Source organism: Hippocampus zosterae, chromosome 10 (assembly GCF_025434085.1).
Source record: "Hippocampus zosterae strain Florida chromosome 10, ASM2543408v3, whole genome shotgun sequence".
NCBI lineage: Eukaryota > Metazoa > Chordata > Actinopteri > Syngnathiformes > Syngnathidae > Hippocampus > Hippocampus zosterae.
The window spans coordinates 19,648,239-19,661,768 of NC_067460.1; the positions used below are offsets into that span (position 1 = coordinate 19,648,239).

General features: G+C 44.0%; 1 protein-coding gene across 2 annotated transcripts; it reads left to right on the plus strand.

Moving 5' to 3' along the window:
- Window positions 1-115: 115 nt before the first annotated feature.
- On the plus strand, window positions 116-12,915 carry mettl16 (methyltransferase 16, N6-methyladenosin). 2 transcript variants are annotated; one of them, XM_052078706.1, is made up of 10 exons: window positions 116-265; window positions 479-630; window positions 4,204-4,391; window positions 4,553-4,693; window positions 5,165-5,280; window positions 5,441-5,583; window positions 7,319-7,388; window positions 8,342-8,431; window positions 11,136-11,309; window positions 12,012-12,915. In XM_052078706.1, the coding sequence occupies exons 2-10, from the start codon at window positions 503-505 to the stop codon at window positions 12,603-12,605; spliced, it is 1,644 nt and encodes a 547-aa protein (XP_051934666.1). In that variant the 5' UTR covers window positions 116-265; window positions 479-502; the 3' UTR covers window positions 12,606-12,915. The 2 variants fall into 2 exon arrangements, with proteins under 2 accessions (XP_051934666.1, XP_051934665.1); XM_052078705.1 differs by having other exon boundaries at window positions 139-265; window positions 467-630.
- The last annotated feature ends 615 nt before the right edge of the window (window positions 12,916-13,530 follow it).

A 13,530-nucleotide genomic window follows, 5' to 3' on the forward strand; every position in this document is an offset into this window, starting at 1 on the left:
AACGTAAGCTATCTAGTGCCCTATTACAACTGTGACAATGAAGGTAACTACACTATACAAAGAGGCGAAATAAAGCCATAAATAAATTTCTGGGTGGCTCCGAGTTTTTGCTGACGTTGGCTTTAAGCTTGTGGAAAGGCTCAGCTGCGGCGCAGAGTATTGACGTCACACAAACGGGAAGAGCGCGAGTCAAGCTGGGAAACGTGTGGTCAACGCAAGCCTCTTGCGTTAAAGCAACTTGGCTTTCTCAAAAGAATTGCAAAAGGTATGTTGACATGAGAGTTATGGTTGTTGATGCGAATTTGATATGGTTTTGCTGAGTTTGTTTTCTGACGCGCCAAGCTGACATTGATGTACAAAACGCACGTACTGTATTATTTTTTTTTTCAAAAGCTGTCCACAGAGACAGAATGTTAACGGAACCTATCGACTCTTTAAAATTGAACGAACATTGTCTTATCTTTAGTTTTGTGTATAGGAATCCTACCACCGGACTGTTGTCATGTCTCTGAACAAGTCCATGCATCCCAGAAACCGCTACAAAGACAAAGCACCAGACTTTGCCTACCTGGCTTCCAAGTACCCAGAATTCCAAGAACACGTGCACACCAACCTGAGTGGACGGGCCGTGTAAGTATCAAATAATGTGTGCCAATTTAATGCGACGGAGACGATTCGCCCAGCTACTAAAGTAGAGTAAATGAACGGAGTTGTAGCAGTGCAATCTGCCTGTGCATGTTTTAGTCTTTAGTCAACAGCGCTCACAGTCATGCAAGAGCAAAATTGTACCAGCTGAATAAATAATGGAAACTAATCGGTACAATCCGTGTTAGAGGTCTAATGCTATGTGGACATAGCTGACAAATACACAAACACGGATCGCAGTATTAGAGCTAGTTGGCCATGAGACTATGTTTCTTTCTCTCCATGTGGCCCAAAGTGTGAGCATATGGCTGTAGACTCGTATACTGAGGTTGTGAAATGGCCACTCCATCATCACTGTCGTACTGGGTTTACATGCAGATATGTAATCCTACTCCATGATTGCCCTTGATTTAGTTGTCGTCCGTTGTTGCATCACCAATTTACAGGCTGAAGAGCAAGCACTGGTTTGGTAAATGTGGTGTTTGTCCTTTGTTGGACAGTTCAACAAAGTGAGATGGTGATTTTAATCACAATCATATTTGGAATGGACTGTATTTATTCACAGCCTTTGCCACCAAGCTCAAAATTGAGTTCAGGCGCATCATGTTTCCACAGATCATCCTTGAGAGATTCCTACAGTTTAATTGGAGTCCACCTGTGATAAATTCAGTTGATATGACATGATTTGGAAACACACACACACACACACACACACACCTGTCAATGTAAGGTCTCACAGTTGGCAGTGCATGTCAGAGAACAAACCAAGCATGAAGTCTAAAGAATTGTCTGCAAACACCCGAGACAGGGTTTTCTCAAGGCACAGAAATATTTCTCCTGCTTTGAAGGTTCAAGTGAGGAGAGTGGCCTCTATTATCTGTAAATGGATCAATAATGGATGAATCTGAACCAGCAGGACTTCAATGATTGAACTTTCTAGCATGAATGCCACGTGTCACGTTTCGAGGAAGCCAGGCACCGCTCATCATCTGACCACTACGATCCCTACAGTGACGCATGGTGGTACCGCATCATGCTGTGTGTTTTTCAGCAGGGGCAACTGAGCTCGTCAGGATTGAGGGAAAGATGAATGTAACAATGTACATGTTCTCCTGGATGAAAACCTGCTCGAGAAGGCTCGGTACCCCAGACTTGGGGCGAGGTTTACCTTCCAACAGGACGCCGATCCTAATCACACGGTCAAGCCACACGGCTTCAGAACAACTCGATGAATGTCCTAAAGTGTATCAGATGGAGCCCAGAGTGGAATCTGATCGAACATCTCTGGAGGGATCTGAAAATGATGTACACCCATGCTTCCCATCTAACCTGATGGAGCTTCGGGGATGCTGCAAAGTGGAATGGGTAAAACTACCCAAAGAGAGGCGTGCCACGCTTGCGAGAGCGTATTCAAAAGGACTTGAGGCTACTGCCAAAGGTTGTTGATGCACAAGTATTGCGGTAAAGGCTGTGAATATTTACAGTACATGCATATGCTGTTTTTCTTTTTTAACAAAACAACAAAATTTCATGTTGTCATTATGGAGTGTTGTGTGTAGAAATTGAAGAATGAAAAAAAAAAGTTTTTGGATGAGGCTGTCGCATAACAAAAAGGGAAACGGGATGAATGCTTTCTGAATGCACTGTAAATAGTAACCCTCTGTCTTCATAGCATCAGCTTATTTTCCAAATGGCCCATATTTTTCTAACATGCACGAGAACCATCATGTAATCTTGAAATCATTCATTGCTTTTTTTGCCTCACAGTTGCTGTGTGCCTTCGCAGATGTACTCTGAGCGATACCTTGAAAGTCACCTCGTTCACTATGTTTACTAAAACATGTCAACAAATTATCCAGCAGCAAATTGTGTCACTTGATCACTTTATTCATAGAGCCGTTTCCTCTCCGCTGCGAGGAATGAGTACGTAAGCTCACTGCCGTAAACCCACGTGACATCGTAGACGTAAAGCGCGGGTACGCTCATGCTCAGTCTGGCGCCGGCCATTGCTCCAACGAGCTTGCGTGCTCTCCCATCATCTGTTCGGTAGATGGGGTTGCCATAGAGATGCCGCTTGCAGCGCTGCTCGTTCTCTTTAATAGTGCGCGCGCACGCACACACACACACACACTCACATTCACACCTCATGGCTTAAAATAGAGGTCTGGCCTGAGCAGCCCTGCTGCCTGAATATTGATCTTTTTCTAATGATGCCTCTGAGGAAGAAGGAACGTCAGAAGACCTGAGACAGTGCAACTGCTTTGTTTCTTTTTTGTCGTCCACTCTTTCATTGTGCTTTGTAGACTCACCATCATGCTATGGATTTAAAACCCAAATAATAATAAAAATAAATAAATTCAGTGGCTCTTTGCTTCTCCTTGATCATGGGTTTCATGATTTTGGAAAGTACCTCTCGGTTCATTGTAAAATAAAACTAAAAGTTACGCCATAGTCATAAATGCAGTAAGTACAGTAATTGAATTGATTAAAAAAAAACTATAACACTTCCAGACCATCAATACAAAACCGGGGGAGGGTTTCCAACCACCATTTTTAGTGAAAAATGTACATTGCAGTTTATAAGTATCATGGGGTGAGGGAGGGGGCATTTTAATGGCCATCAGTTTTGCATGAATTTCTGTCATTTGTAGGATAGTGTAAAAATTGTGGTCTTCTGTCATTTAAATTGCCCATCCCTGATGTAGTTGGTATTTGCATCTCTTTCACTCGTTGGTTTTTTCCCCCCTCCCTTGTAATCCATTGAAAACTGCCCATGTTGAATGGTTTGCGTGCCAGACGTTGTCAGCCCTGAGATGGGTCTAATTACATCTGCCAAGCTGCAAAAAAAAACATTTGGCAAAGCTTCATTTATGAGCGTCTCACCCACCCACTCAGTCTGCTGCCACCGCGTCTGCTTTTATGACAGCTGTAGCAGTTCAAACTACAGCGATGAACATTTGGGGCCTAGACAAATAATGTGTGAGGTCCTAATTGTGTGGAAAATGTGAATTTCATTGTCTTCAACTGTGGATTGCAAATTAATGAGCTGCTTATCTATGGTGTGTGGCGGGAGGTGGAGGGGTAGCACAGGGTTGGAGGGGTAATTCGATGTTGCTACAGAGTTGACACAAAACGATCAGCACCCTTCATTACACTTAATGTGTTCTTCCCCACACCCTGCTTTAAATCAGGGGTGAGGAACCCCGGTTCCTCGAGGGCCATATCCTGCCTGTTTTAGATCTCTCTTTACTTCAACACACCTGATTCAAACAATCAGCTCACCAGCAAGCTGTGCAGAAATTGAATCGGGTGTTTTTGTCCATTTGAATGTACAGCCATTTTTCCACTTGTTGTCGAATGAAAATGAAATTATAGTTGCTCTGGGCAGACGCATCCCAATCACGCCTCACCTGTTTGATCGAGCCTTTTGTGTTTCTGTTCCCTCTCTCTGGAACGACCTCCCACTGACTTGACTTGACTTGTTTGCTGAAGATGATCCCTGTAATGTTAATTAGAAGATAAACGTTGCTGCATCTTGTTCTCTTGTGTACCTTCTAGAGTGAATTTCAAGGAGCCAGAGGCCGTGCGAGCTCTGACCTGCACCCTTCTGAAGGAGGACTTTGGTTTGAGCATCGAGATCCCTCTGGAGCGCCTCATCCCCACGGTCCCTCTACGCCTCAACTACATCCACTGGGTGGAGGATCTCATCGATGGCCAGAAGCAACCGCGCAGAGGCATTGACATCGGTAGCCGAAACATTCTTATAGTCTGCGGCTCAGTCCTTATCACACGGATGTAATTTATTGTTATTGTTGGTTTATATTTTATTGAATAATATTGTAAAATTGCCTAGTAATCAGAATTTATCATTCCCAATAGATTTTTTAATTTATTTTTATTTTTTGAGGCACTGGTGCATCTTGTATTTACCCGTTGCTGGGAGCCTCAATGAACGGCTGGTACTTCCTTGCAACCGAAGTGGATGATATATGCTTTGACTACGCTACCAGGAACGTGGAGCAGAACCATTTGTCTGACCTGATTAAAGGTAAGTTTGCAATTTGCAACAATTCAACAATGCCACTGGTTAGGTGCTTGTCACTGTTTAGAGATGGCTGCAGTTCATTCTGAAATCCAATCCATTGATAATAGGCAACTGAGAGAAACAACAGCAAATTGGAAGACAATATGAATAACTTGGAAGACAAATTATTCATTTTAATTACCGGTTTGCTTGCAGCATTGACTTTTCTAATAACCCAAAGCACTATGTGAAAATAATTGATGTGTCCATGTTAATCCATAATCCAGTTGTCCTAAAAGACAGGCCAGTTCATGTTATATTTTAGTTAATTTATTGATCTGTGTGTGTGTGTGTGTGTGTGTTAGGAGAGACAACTAGAACCCGGATATAGAGGATTGCTTCTATTTTCACATGAATTTATCAATGTCAGATTTGATTTGAGGGGCAATTTGTAGCATTGCTAATTGAGCATTGTTGTTATTTTGTCTACCATAGTGGTCAAAGTTCCCCAGAAGACTCTGCTGATGGACGCTTTGAAAGAGGAGACGGAAATTGTGTATGATTTTTGCATGTGCAACCCTCCTTTTTTTGCCAACCAGCTTGAAGCCAAGGTGAATCTTCTCTCATTTTCAACTGATTTGCGAGCAGCAACATTTGGAAATCCCAATGTTCGCTGCGTGGCTGTCTGAAGCAATATTTGTTTACACGGATAGTAACAGACATTTAATAGGATTGGATCTTAATCTCTGTCTGTCTTGCTGCTCGCTGCAGGGGGTCAATTCAAGGAACGCACGGCGACCTCCTCCCAGCTCGGTGAACACGGGTGGGGTGACAGAAATCATGGCGGAGGGCGGCGAACTGGAGTTTGTTAAGAGGATCATTCATGACAGCCTGCAGCTCAAGAAACGCTTAAGGTGAGGAACAAAGACAACTTCACCTTCAGGAATAGCGGTAATCAAACCAAACGTGTCAAAATATGAAGCCAAATTGCCACTGAGAGTGTTAAAAATGTCTAAAGTGGCGGATGGATTCTGACTTTTTTGAGAGATTCTGAGAGGTTGAAATGCATCCTGAGAGTGGGGAAGTGGGCAAATTATGGTTGCGCGCACATTGATGGAGCTGTCACGTATAGTCACTTTAATGATTTTGGCAGACAATCACCCCACGGGGAGCATGTGTGTTTGGGTGGGTACCACTTGAGCAGCCCCTCCCTCATCACAGTGCTGTCATCAGGGCAGCAGAGTGAGAGAGTGCTGCAGCAAGGGACTATTAAAACAAATTAGACATGCCACACCGGTGTGTCCCAGAAAGACGGATGTTAACACCTGCCTGCCCTTGTGTCACGGTGATGCATGCTTACAGGTGTGAGAGAGAGAGAGAGAGAGTGGGAGAACATGTAAATGATTCCTTCTTTTCAAGGATTGGCTTTTGGCCCAATCCAACCGCAGCCGGCTGTCACTCCCAACCAGAAATAATGCCGGGACAAAAGAGCCTGCAGGTGTCCATGGCAACACTGCCAGCTTCACCAATTGGTCCTTTGAGACTCACCAACACCCACCCTCCTTTCTCCCCCTCTTCATTTTATTTCTGTGTTATAGGGGCAAGCCCCTTTTGCGGCCAATACGGCATGTGCAAATGCATTCTTCAAAGAATAAGATAATGATCTGCATTTATCCTGTCATTGGTATGAAGATTTTCTTCTCTGGTAAAAATATTTGCACTTGGAAAAACAGCATGAATGTAATCAGCATCATTTAGCAGCTTGCACACTCAAAGTTGACTGAAAAGCCACATTGGCTGTTGCTCCCCGCTGTGGGAAACATCTGTCACTGTCAGAGCTGTTCAATATTTCATTGTGTCAGCTAATGCGGACATGTCACAACTAACCTACTCTGCCCCAATCAGCTCAACATTTTCGTACTCAAATGGCCTTTATGACCTCCAAATATATCTCTGTATATCTTATAGCGACATGCAGCAATCCGCTAATAACTCACTGTTTTAAGAATTGGGTTTAAAAATTAGGGTGGGGGGGTGACAAAGAACGTTCTCAAGTGCACTGAAGTGGACACCGCTTCTTGCTCAAACGTAAGAAATGAAGGAACAGTGCAGTTTTTTTTAATTGTAGCATTATTCTGTACTTGGGGACACATTGAAAGACTATTATATTTAATATTGCTATAAAATGCCATATTTGTTTGAAACTCATCCAAATCAAGATCTTGCCCATTAAAATAAAACAACTGGTACCTTCTCCATGCAGTTGTGGAAGTGAACTTCCCCTGCCCATGAAATGCAGACGTTACAAAATTCTCTGTCTTAAATTGTTTTGTGAAATTGTGATTGTTTTGTTTACACTCGCATTTAAAAATACCTGAAAGATAGGAGGTGCAACATGTGTGTGGCCTCGCAGGCCTCTTGAATGTTTACTGTTGTCATTTGGACTGCCCCCTATGAGTCACATGCCTTATGATAAATCAGCGTGCTGTTTGTAATACTTCCAACACTTCTCAGACCCTGTATTGTGGCAAGGTTGCCTGAAAGAATTGTCAAGAATAGTATTTCCACTGTGGATTTCTCACGTCTTGCATCTTTTCCGCTTGTTCGGATCTATGCTCAACAGGTTAATGTGGATGTTTGTTTCTGCAGGTGGTACAGTTGCATGCTGGGAAAGAAATGTAGCTTGGCCCCGCTGAAGGAGGAGCTTAGGAAGCAAGGGGTGAGTGGCCCATCGGAGTCAACATGCCATTGGCGTGTACTGTGCTACAAGAGCTGAAGCTTACAAAGCAGTTCAACTTATTTCTGCCAGGGAAGCAGACACCCAAAATGGATCTGCTGTGTCTAACGTGCCAACCAAAAATTGTCACAAGCGGCGCAAAAATTCTGTAAGCAGCACATGACTGCCTCACAAGGCGTTGCGCAGCTAACAGCCACGATTAGCTGGAACTAATAGCCCAGCTCGTGATTCCTGACTGGATCACGCCTATAGTCCCGTGCTCGTCGCTTCTCTCACATGCTTGAAAGAGCAAGACATCCAGTCCTATGGTTTGCTGCACCTGCACCCTCGTGGGGATTTGGACTGCCACGGCTGCTCATCAACAAGAGTGCATCTTTGGCAAGCATCCAGAGAGCAGGCTTGTTATCCAAACTAAAGGGGGTGTCATAAAAAAAATTGGGCATAGCTAAGATGCTAATAGATATTTTCTTTTGGAGTAGCCATGTCTGTCGGCATATGCTTTTCAAGGAGACATATTGATTTTTTTTTTTTCACATTCCAGTTAGCAGATGTCTGAACATGCCTTTGTCAAAATTTCTTAATATTCTAGAACACTTGACAACCCCAATTTCATAACTTGCTGATATTAGCCTGTTTGATTGGGCAGCCCAATCTCATGTCAGCAACCGTACGCCACACCCAGTACACTGCTGAAGCCCTGTCGATGCAACTAGAGCGGCTCTGACTTGCCGTGCAGAGTCCACAGTGTGGGAAAAAAGTAAGCGCTCATAAAGACAATAAAAACAGCTCTACTCTTTCTTGGCTAAAGTCGACTGGGATATGCGTCAGTTCACCCCTAACCCTAATGAGGACAAAAGCTATAAAAAAAATAGATGAATGAAATTGTCTAGTAAGTAGACCGTTGCAGTTAATTTGTATTTATATTTTTCCCCCAGGTACCCAAAGTGACGCACACAGAGTTCTGCCAGGGGCGCACCATGCGATGGGCGCTGGCCTGGAGCTTCTATGATGATGTCCTCGTTCCGGTAAGTCTTGTTGCAGGCCACGGGTGGGCCACTTTAATGCTCAAGCTTGTCTCCGCCTGCTGGTTAGCCAGACCAACACCCAGAATCCATCTACTCAATAATGTACCTCCCCCCTACTACATCTTTCAATCTTCCATCACACACTCTTGTTCCACCTCCAGGGTGAGCTTTATACGGTTTTAGTTTAGCGGTAACCTGGCAACAGTTGCCAGGGTATAAGAAATGTGCGCGCACACTGGCTTTTGTGATTGTGTTGGACTGTGAAAGTGTTGGAGAAAACATAACAATAAACCGTATTAGTCAACAGGAATGGTGTTCATTTGTGTGTGCTAGAGGAAAAACAACTGGAAGTGGCTGCTCAGTAGATGCATGAGCTCTGTCTTGTTGGACTCGGCTATTTTGGCCTTTCCGGTATCAAATCAGTTGAGCGGAAGGATTGCCCTATATTTCTTTTCCTGTGATTCTCCTTTCGTCTTGCCTTGTGTGTTGTTTTGACAGAGGCTTCTGCATGCACAGAAAGCAATGCATGGCTGACTCTTTCTTCCCAGATGCATGTCTTCCTATGGATGTCAGCTATACGTGTATGTGCATGAGGCAGGCTCATTAATGTTACATGTGGTCTTAACACATATGTGGCGCGCAGCCAACTGTGACCTACTTCGCCATTTTACTACCAGGTCAATTCTAAATTTAATATACTACTATAGACCAGCATACAGTACACATAACCATTTTATCCAGAGTTACAAAAAACAATTAGCAAAATAGGGACCTGAGTGAGTAAAGCACTGAGATACACTGGTAAGGAGTTTTACAATTTCCCTGTGCTTGTGTACTGTCTCGAATGAGAAATGCTGCAAAGAAGAATAAACACCTTTATTTGCTTCACAATGGAGAAATTCGCAAATGCTAACACGCTAATAATTGTTATGCTGACGTACAGGTTAGGTGCAGAAAGTCATAGCATGCGCATGGCAGGTGACCTAGCAAGATGTCTGTCTTGGTACAAAAAGTGCTAATTGGCCATAAAGTCACCAACGGGCATGCTGGCACATGAGCCCTGTTCTAAAAATAGCTCACTCAAACATTTCCTCAAAATGCTACAATCATCGTTTGAATATTGGAACACTGGCAGAGATATATTGAATCAAAGTGTTACATATAAGGCTTGTCTCGTTCTAATGTGTTGGGTAGATTGCTTGCGTGCCTGTGTGCGGTGGGGTTAAAAAATATGAAATGCAAAGAAGCTTTATTAAAACCCGACAGATAAGATAAGGTCCATTATGAAGCCCCTAATTTAACATGGGAACATTTTGTAACTGTGTCTTCTGGGAACGTAAATTACTGGTACTTAAAACCAAGCGCAAGTTACAGTATATTTAAATATAAGACAATGTGGGTCCCCTCCTACCGGCTGTAACATTTGGTACCTCTGCACAATCAAATTTGCTTTGGATACCAAAAAAAAAATACTGTAATGCTGTCTTTGATAAACTAAGTATTATTCAAGCAGTGCTTATTATTGTAGCTGGTCATGGTGGAGGACTACACTGCCTCAGACATCCTTCTAATTCTCCTGTCTGTAAACAATTGTGCTCTCAAGGACCACTAATAAATCTTTCATTGACATTAAGAATGGCAATTACACATGCAAAGTCATCAGGCATACTATAGAGACCCTGAGGTGCGCACACTTGACTCTCAGAACGGCAGCAACCCGTGAAGGTCACAGCCCACTCCTTCCCCGCTGCTGTTTGTAGGTCAGTCGGCCATACTGTCTGCTCTGTCACTGCAGACCCCGCGCCAGCTTGCAGAGCCCTTGTGAGTGACATGGAACGCACAGTCGCTGGCATGCGGGTGTGCAGGGAAGCGTTGCAGCACTAGTCATGTTGTCCCCAGATACGAATGGCGAATGACCTCTAGCGCCATTGCAGTTTGACTTCAGAGGACAAGCGTAAGGAGCATTATTACAAGGCCCTGCAGGTCCAGCCGATGTGCTCACAGCTCCCTCTTGTGTCCATGAATCCAGTCATCCATTTTCTCACAACCACCACAGACGTTCGCTGCATTATCCTCAAAGTAATAATGATTATGTCACACGAACGTTTTATATTCAGATCAAAAAAACGAGGCACGGAGTGTACATGAAGTCAAATGACATTAAATTCCTGGACTCAAAATGCAGCGGAATATCTCGAGTTCAAATGGACTTTTTTTTTAGGATGCTGGTTGACCTCAAAATTGTTGAGATGGTAAGAAATAAGAATGATAAGAACAATTGAATTAAATTTGTTTTGCAATATCTTTATATGTTGTCAACTAAACTGTATTACACTTAGCAGTCGATGTCATGGCAGAGGTGCGTGTACAATTTACAAACATGTACCATAAAATAAGTTACGTGTCGAAGGTAGTCATGCCATTTTGACATCGCACATGCATGACTGATTCAGGGGCATAAGTAGAAAAAAATAATAAAATCAAAAATTTAACTGTAATTCGCTTAACTGTGGCCACTGCAAATTATGCAGTCGGTGTGCACTGGAATTACAAATATGGACAACATAATGGCTCACCGTTGTAGTCATCACGAGATGAAGTGCAAACGTGCGGATTTCCCGAAATACTTCCATTTCAATGAGAGCATCAGTAAAAACTTTACCCCACTTCTCTCTTTGTCATTTCTTCCTGCGGCCTGCGGCAGTCTCCACCCAGTAAGAAGCGCAAGTTGGACAGAGCGCGGAAACCTCTTTCCTTCACCCTTCCCCATGTGGCTTTGAGGGCGCTCCAGATGAAGTCCCGTGGTCTGGGCTGCACTGGCCGCCATCCTCTGGAAGCCATCACAACTCGTATGGAGAAGGCGCTAACGGAGCTGCGGGTCAGTTGTTCTTTCGTTTAATTACACCGAAAATCCTATTTAAACATGGTTAAATATCCACCCAATGTTTTGTTTTTAAACGCTTGTCCTCAGTCGGGACGCCGATGAGCTGGATCCTATCTTAGGTGAGAGGCGGGCTATACCATGATCTGTTCCGGACTGAGCAGCCATTCACAGGGCACCTATGCACAAACAACCATTCACACTGACGCTTCCAAGTTAGACCGACAGACAATTTGGAGTCCGCAATGAACTTGACATTGCTTTCGGAATGTGGGAGGAAGCCAGTGGGTGCAGGGAAAAGCCGTGCAAACTCGGCACAGGACGACCCGTACCGACGTTTGAGCCAACATTTTAACCCAGAACCTCAGCACTCTTGAGGCAAATATGCTTACCGATACTTCACCATGCTTCCCATATAAACCATATTTCGGAAATTCTATAAGGCCAAATTGGATGTTTTGCTTTTTTTAATAGTTGGGCTGTCGAATAACAAATAATTGTTGACTCAAGCGAGCAAAATGTAAAATGACTGATGGTGATAAAATGTCAAGCCTTGGCAGAGAGCTGCAGCAACACTTTCGGTTGTGCTAGTTTATTACTAATGCCAGATATTCTCAGGAAAAAAAATCCCACCAGTCTTCCTAATGAAAATAGATCCTTGAATCCAATGAAAATATATTTTGTTTCTTCTGCTTGCAGGTGCTTCACAAGCGCGTTCCGTGCAGGGAGCAGGAGCAGCGCCTTCTCCTGACCGCGGTGGAAAACACTTGGATCCACGGCCGACAGAAGCGACGCGAACAAATGCGGCAGTTGCGAGAGCTGCCAAGAGCACATCATAGCACCGCTGCAGCCGCCGCGGTGCCCCCCCTCACCCAAAACAGCCAGGAGGATGCCACTCAGGAGTCAGCTGACCAGCAGCTAACTGCAGAGTCGATTGGCAACAGTGCCCCATCCGTCGAAAGCATGAAGGCTACCAAGGCCGCCGGTGAAATGAATCAGGAGCTCCTGGAAAAGGTTGCACGTGAAGATGGGGAAATAATGCCCGAGTACAGCTCTGCGGGGACATGTGGCCTGAAGGAGGCCACCGGTGCCACAAGCGAGATGGCATCAAAACAACCAGCGAGCCCGGGGTCAGTGGAACACTTCCTGTTTAAATGTCTGCTGACTGTGCTGCAGGAGGAGGGCGACGCAATGATTGAGATGCACTGGGTGGAAGGTCAGAATAAAGATCTGATGAACCAGCTGTGCACCTATCTGAGGAACACTCTTTTAAAGGCCGTTGCCGAATCATGAACAGAGAGAGCCGCGGTTGAGATCATGGATACAAAACTGTATCGGAGATGATTTTGGCATGTCGAAACAATTGCAGCCCACTGTTTTGTACGTGAACCAGTGTGAGTCAGTGATTTAAATTTGTTGGACTTGACAGTTTACCTTTTTAGGTAATCACTGCTACACATTTGTTTTTACTTTATTGCCAAGCACTGGGAATAAATGTGATTTTATAAAATGTTGGCTTCTTCGTGATGCTTTTCAGGATTTCCACTTTGAATACTATTCTCTTGCTTTTGATTAAAAAATAAAAACATTGATACGGAGTTAAGAGTTGTACCCAAAAATAAATGTACTTATTTATAATGTATTATTATTATTATATATCTTAAACATGGGTCTGATTTATGTTGAACAATGCCATTAGTTTTTCAGGAAATGTATTCCTGACAGGTAGCATGCTAAGTTTGTGATTGACACATGTGCCTCACATCTCTGAGGTTGACCGTTTGAATTTTGCGTCTGATCTTGTGTACAGGTGAGCATGTTTTGTTCCTTGTGGTTGGGTGGGTCTTCTCTTGCTTCCTCGCACGTTCCAAAACCATGTTAGGTTAATTGAAAAGGCTAAAGTGTAGAGGTGTGAATGTGAATGTTTGTCTACTACGTGCCCTGGATTGACTGGCAAACAGTCCAAGCTTCCTGTTCGAAGGACAAGGACAAGGACATTTAATATCCTGGTATTATATGGCATATATTTGCCTGGGGCGGCCCGGTAGTCCAGTGGTTAGCACGTCGGCTTCACAGTGCAGAGGTACCGGGTTCGATTCCAGCTCCGGCCTCCCTGTGTGGAGTTTGCATGTTCTCCCCGGGCCTGCATGGGTTTTCTCCGGGTGCTCCGGTTTCCTCCCACATTCCAAAAAAAAAAGCATGGCAGGCTGATTGGATG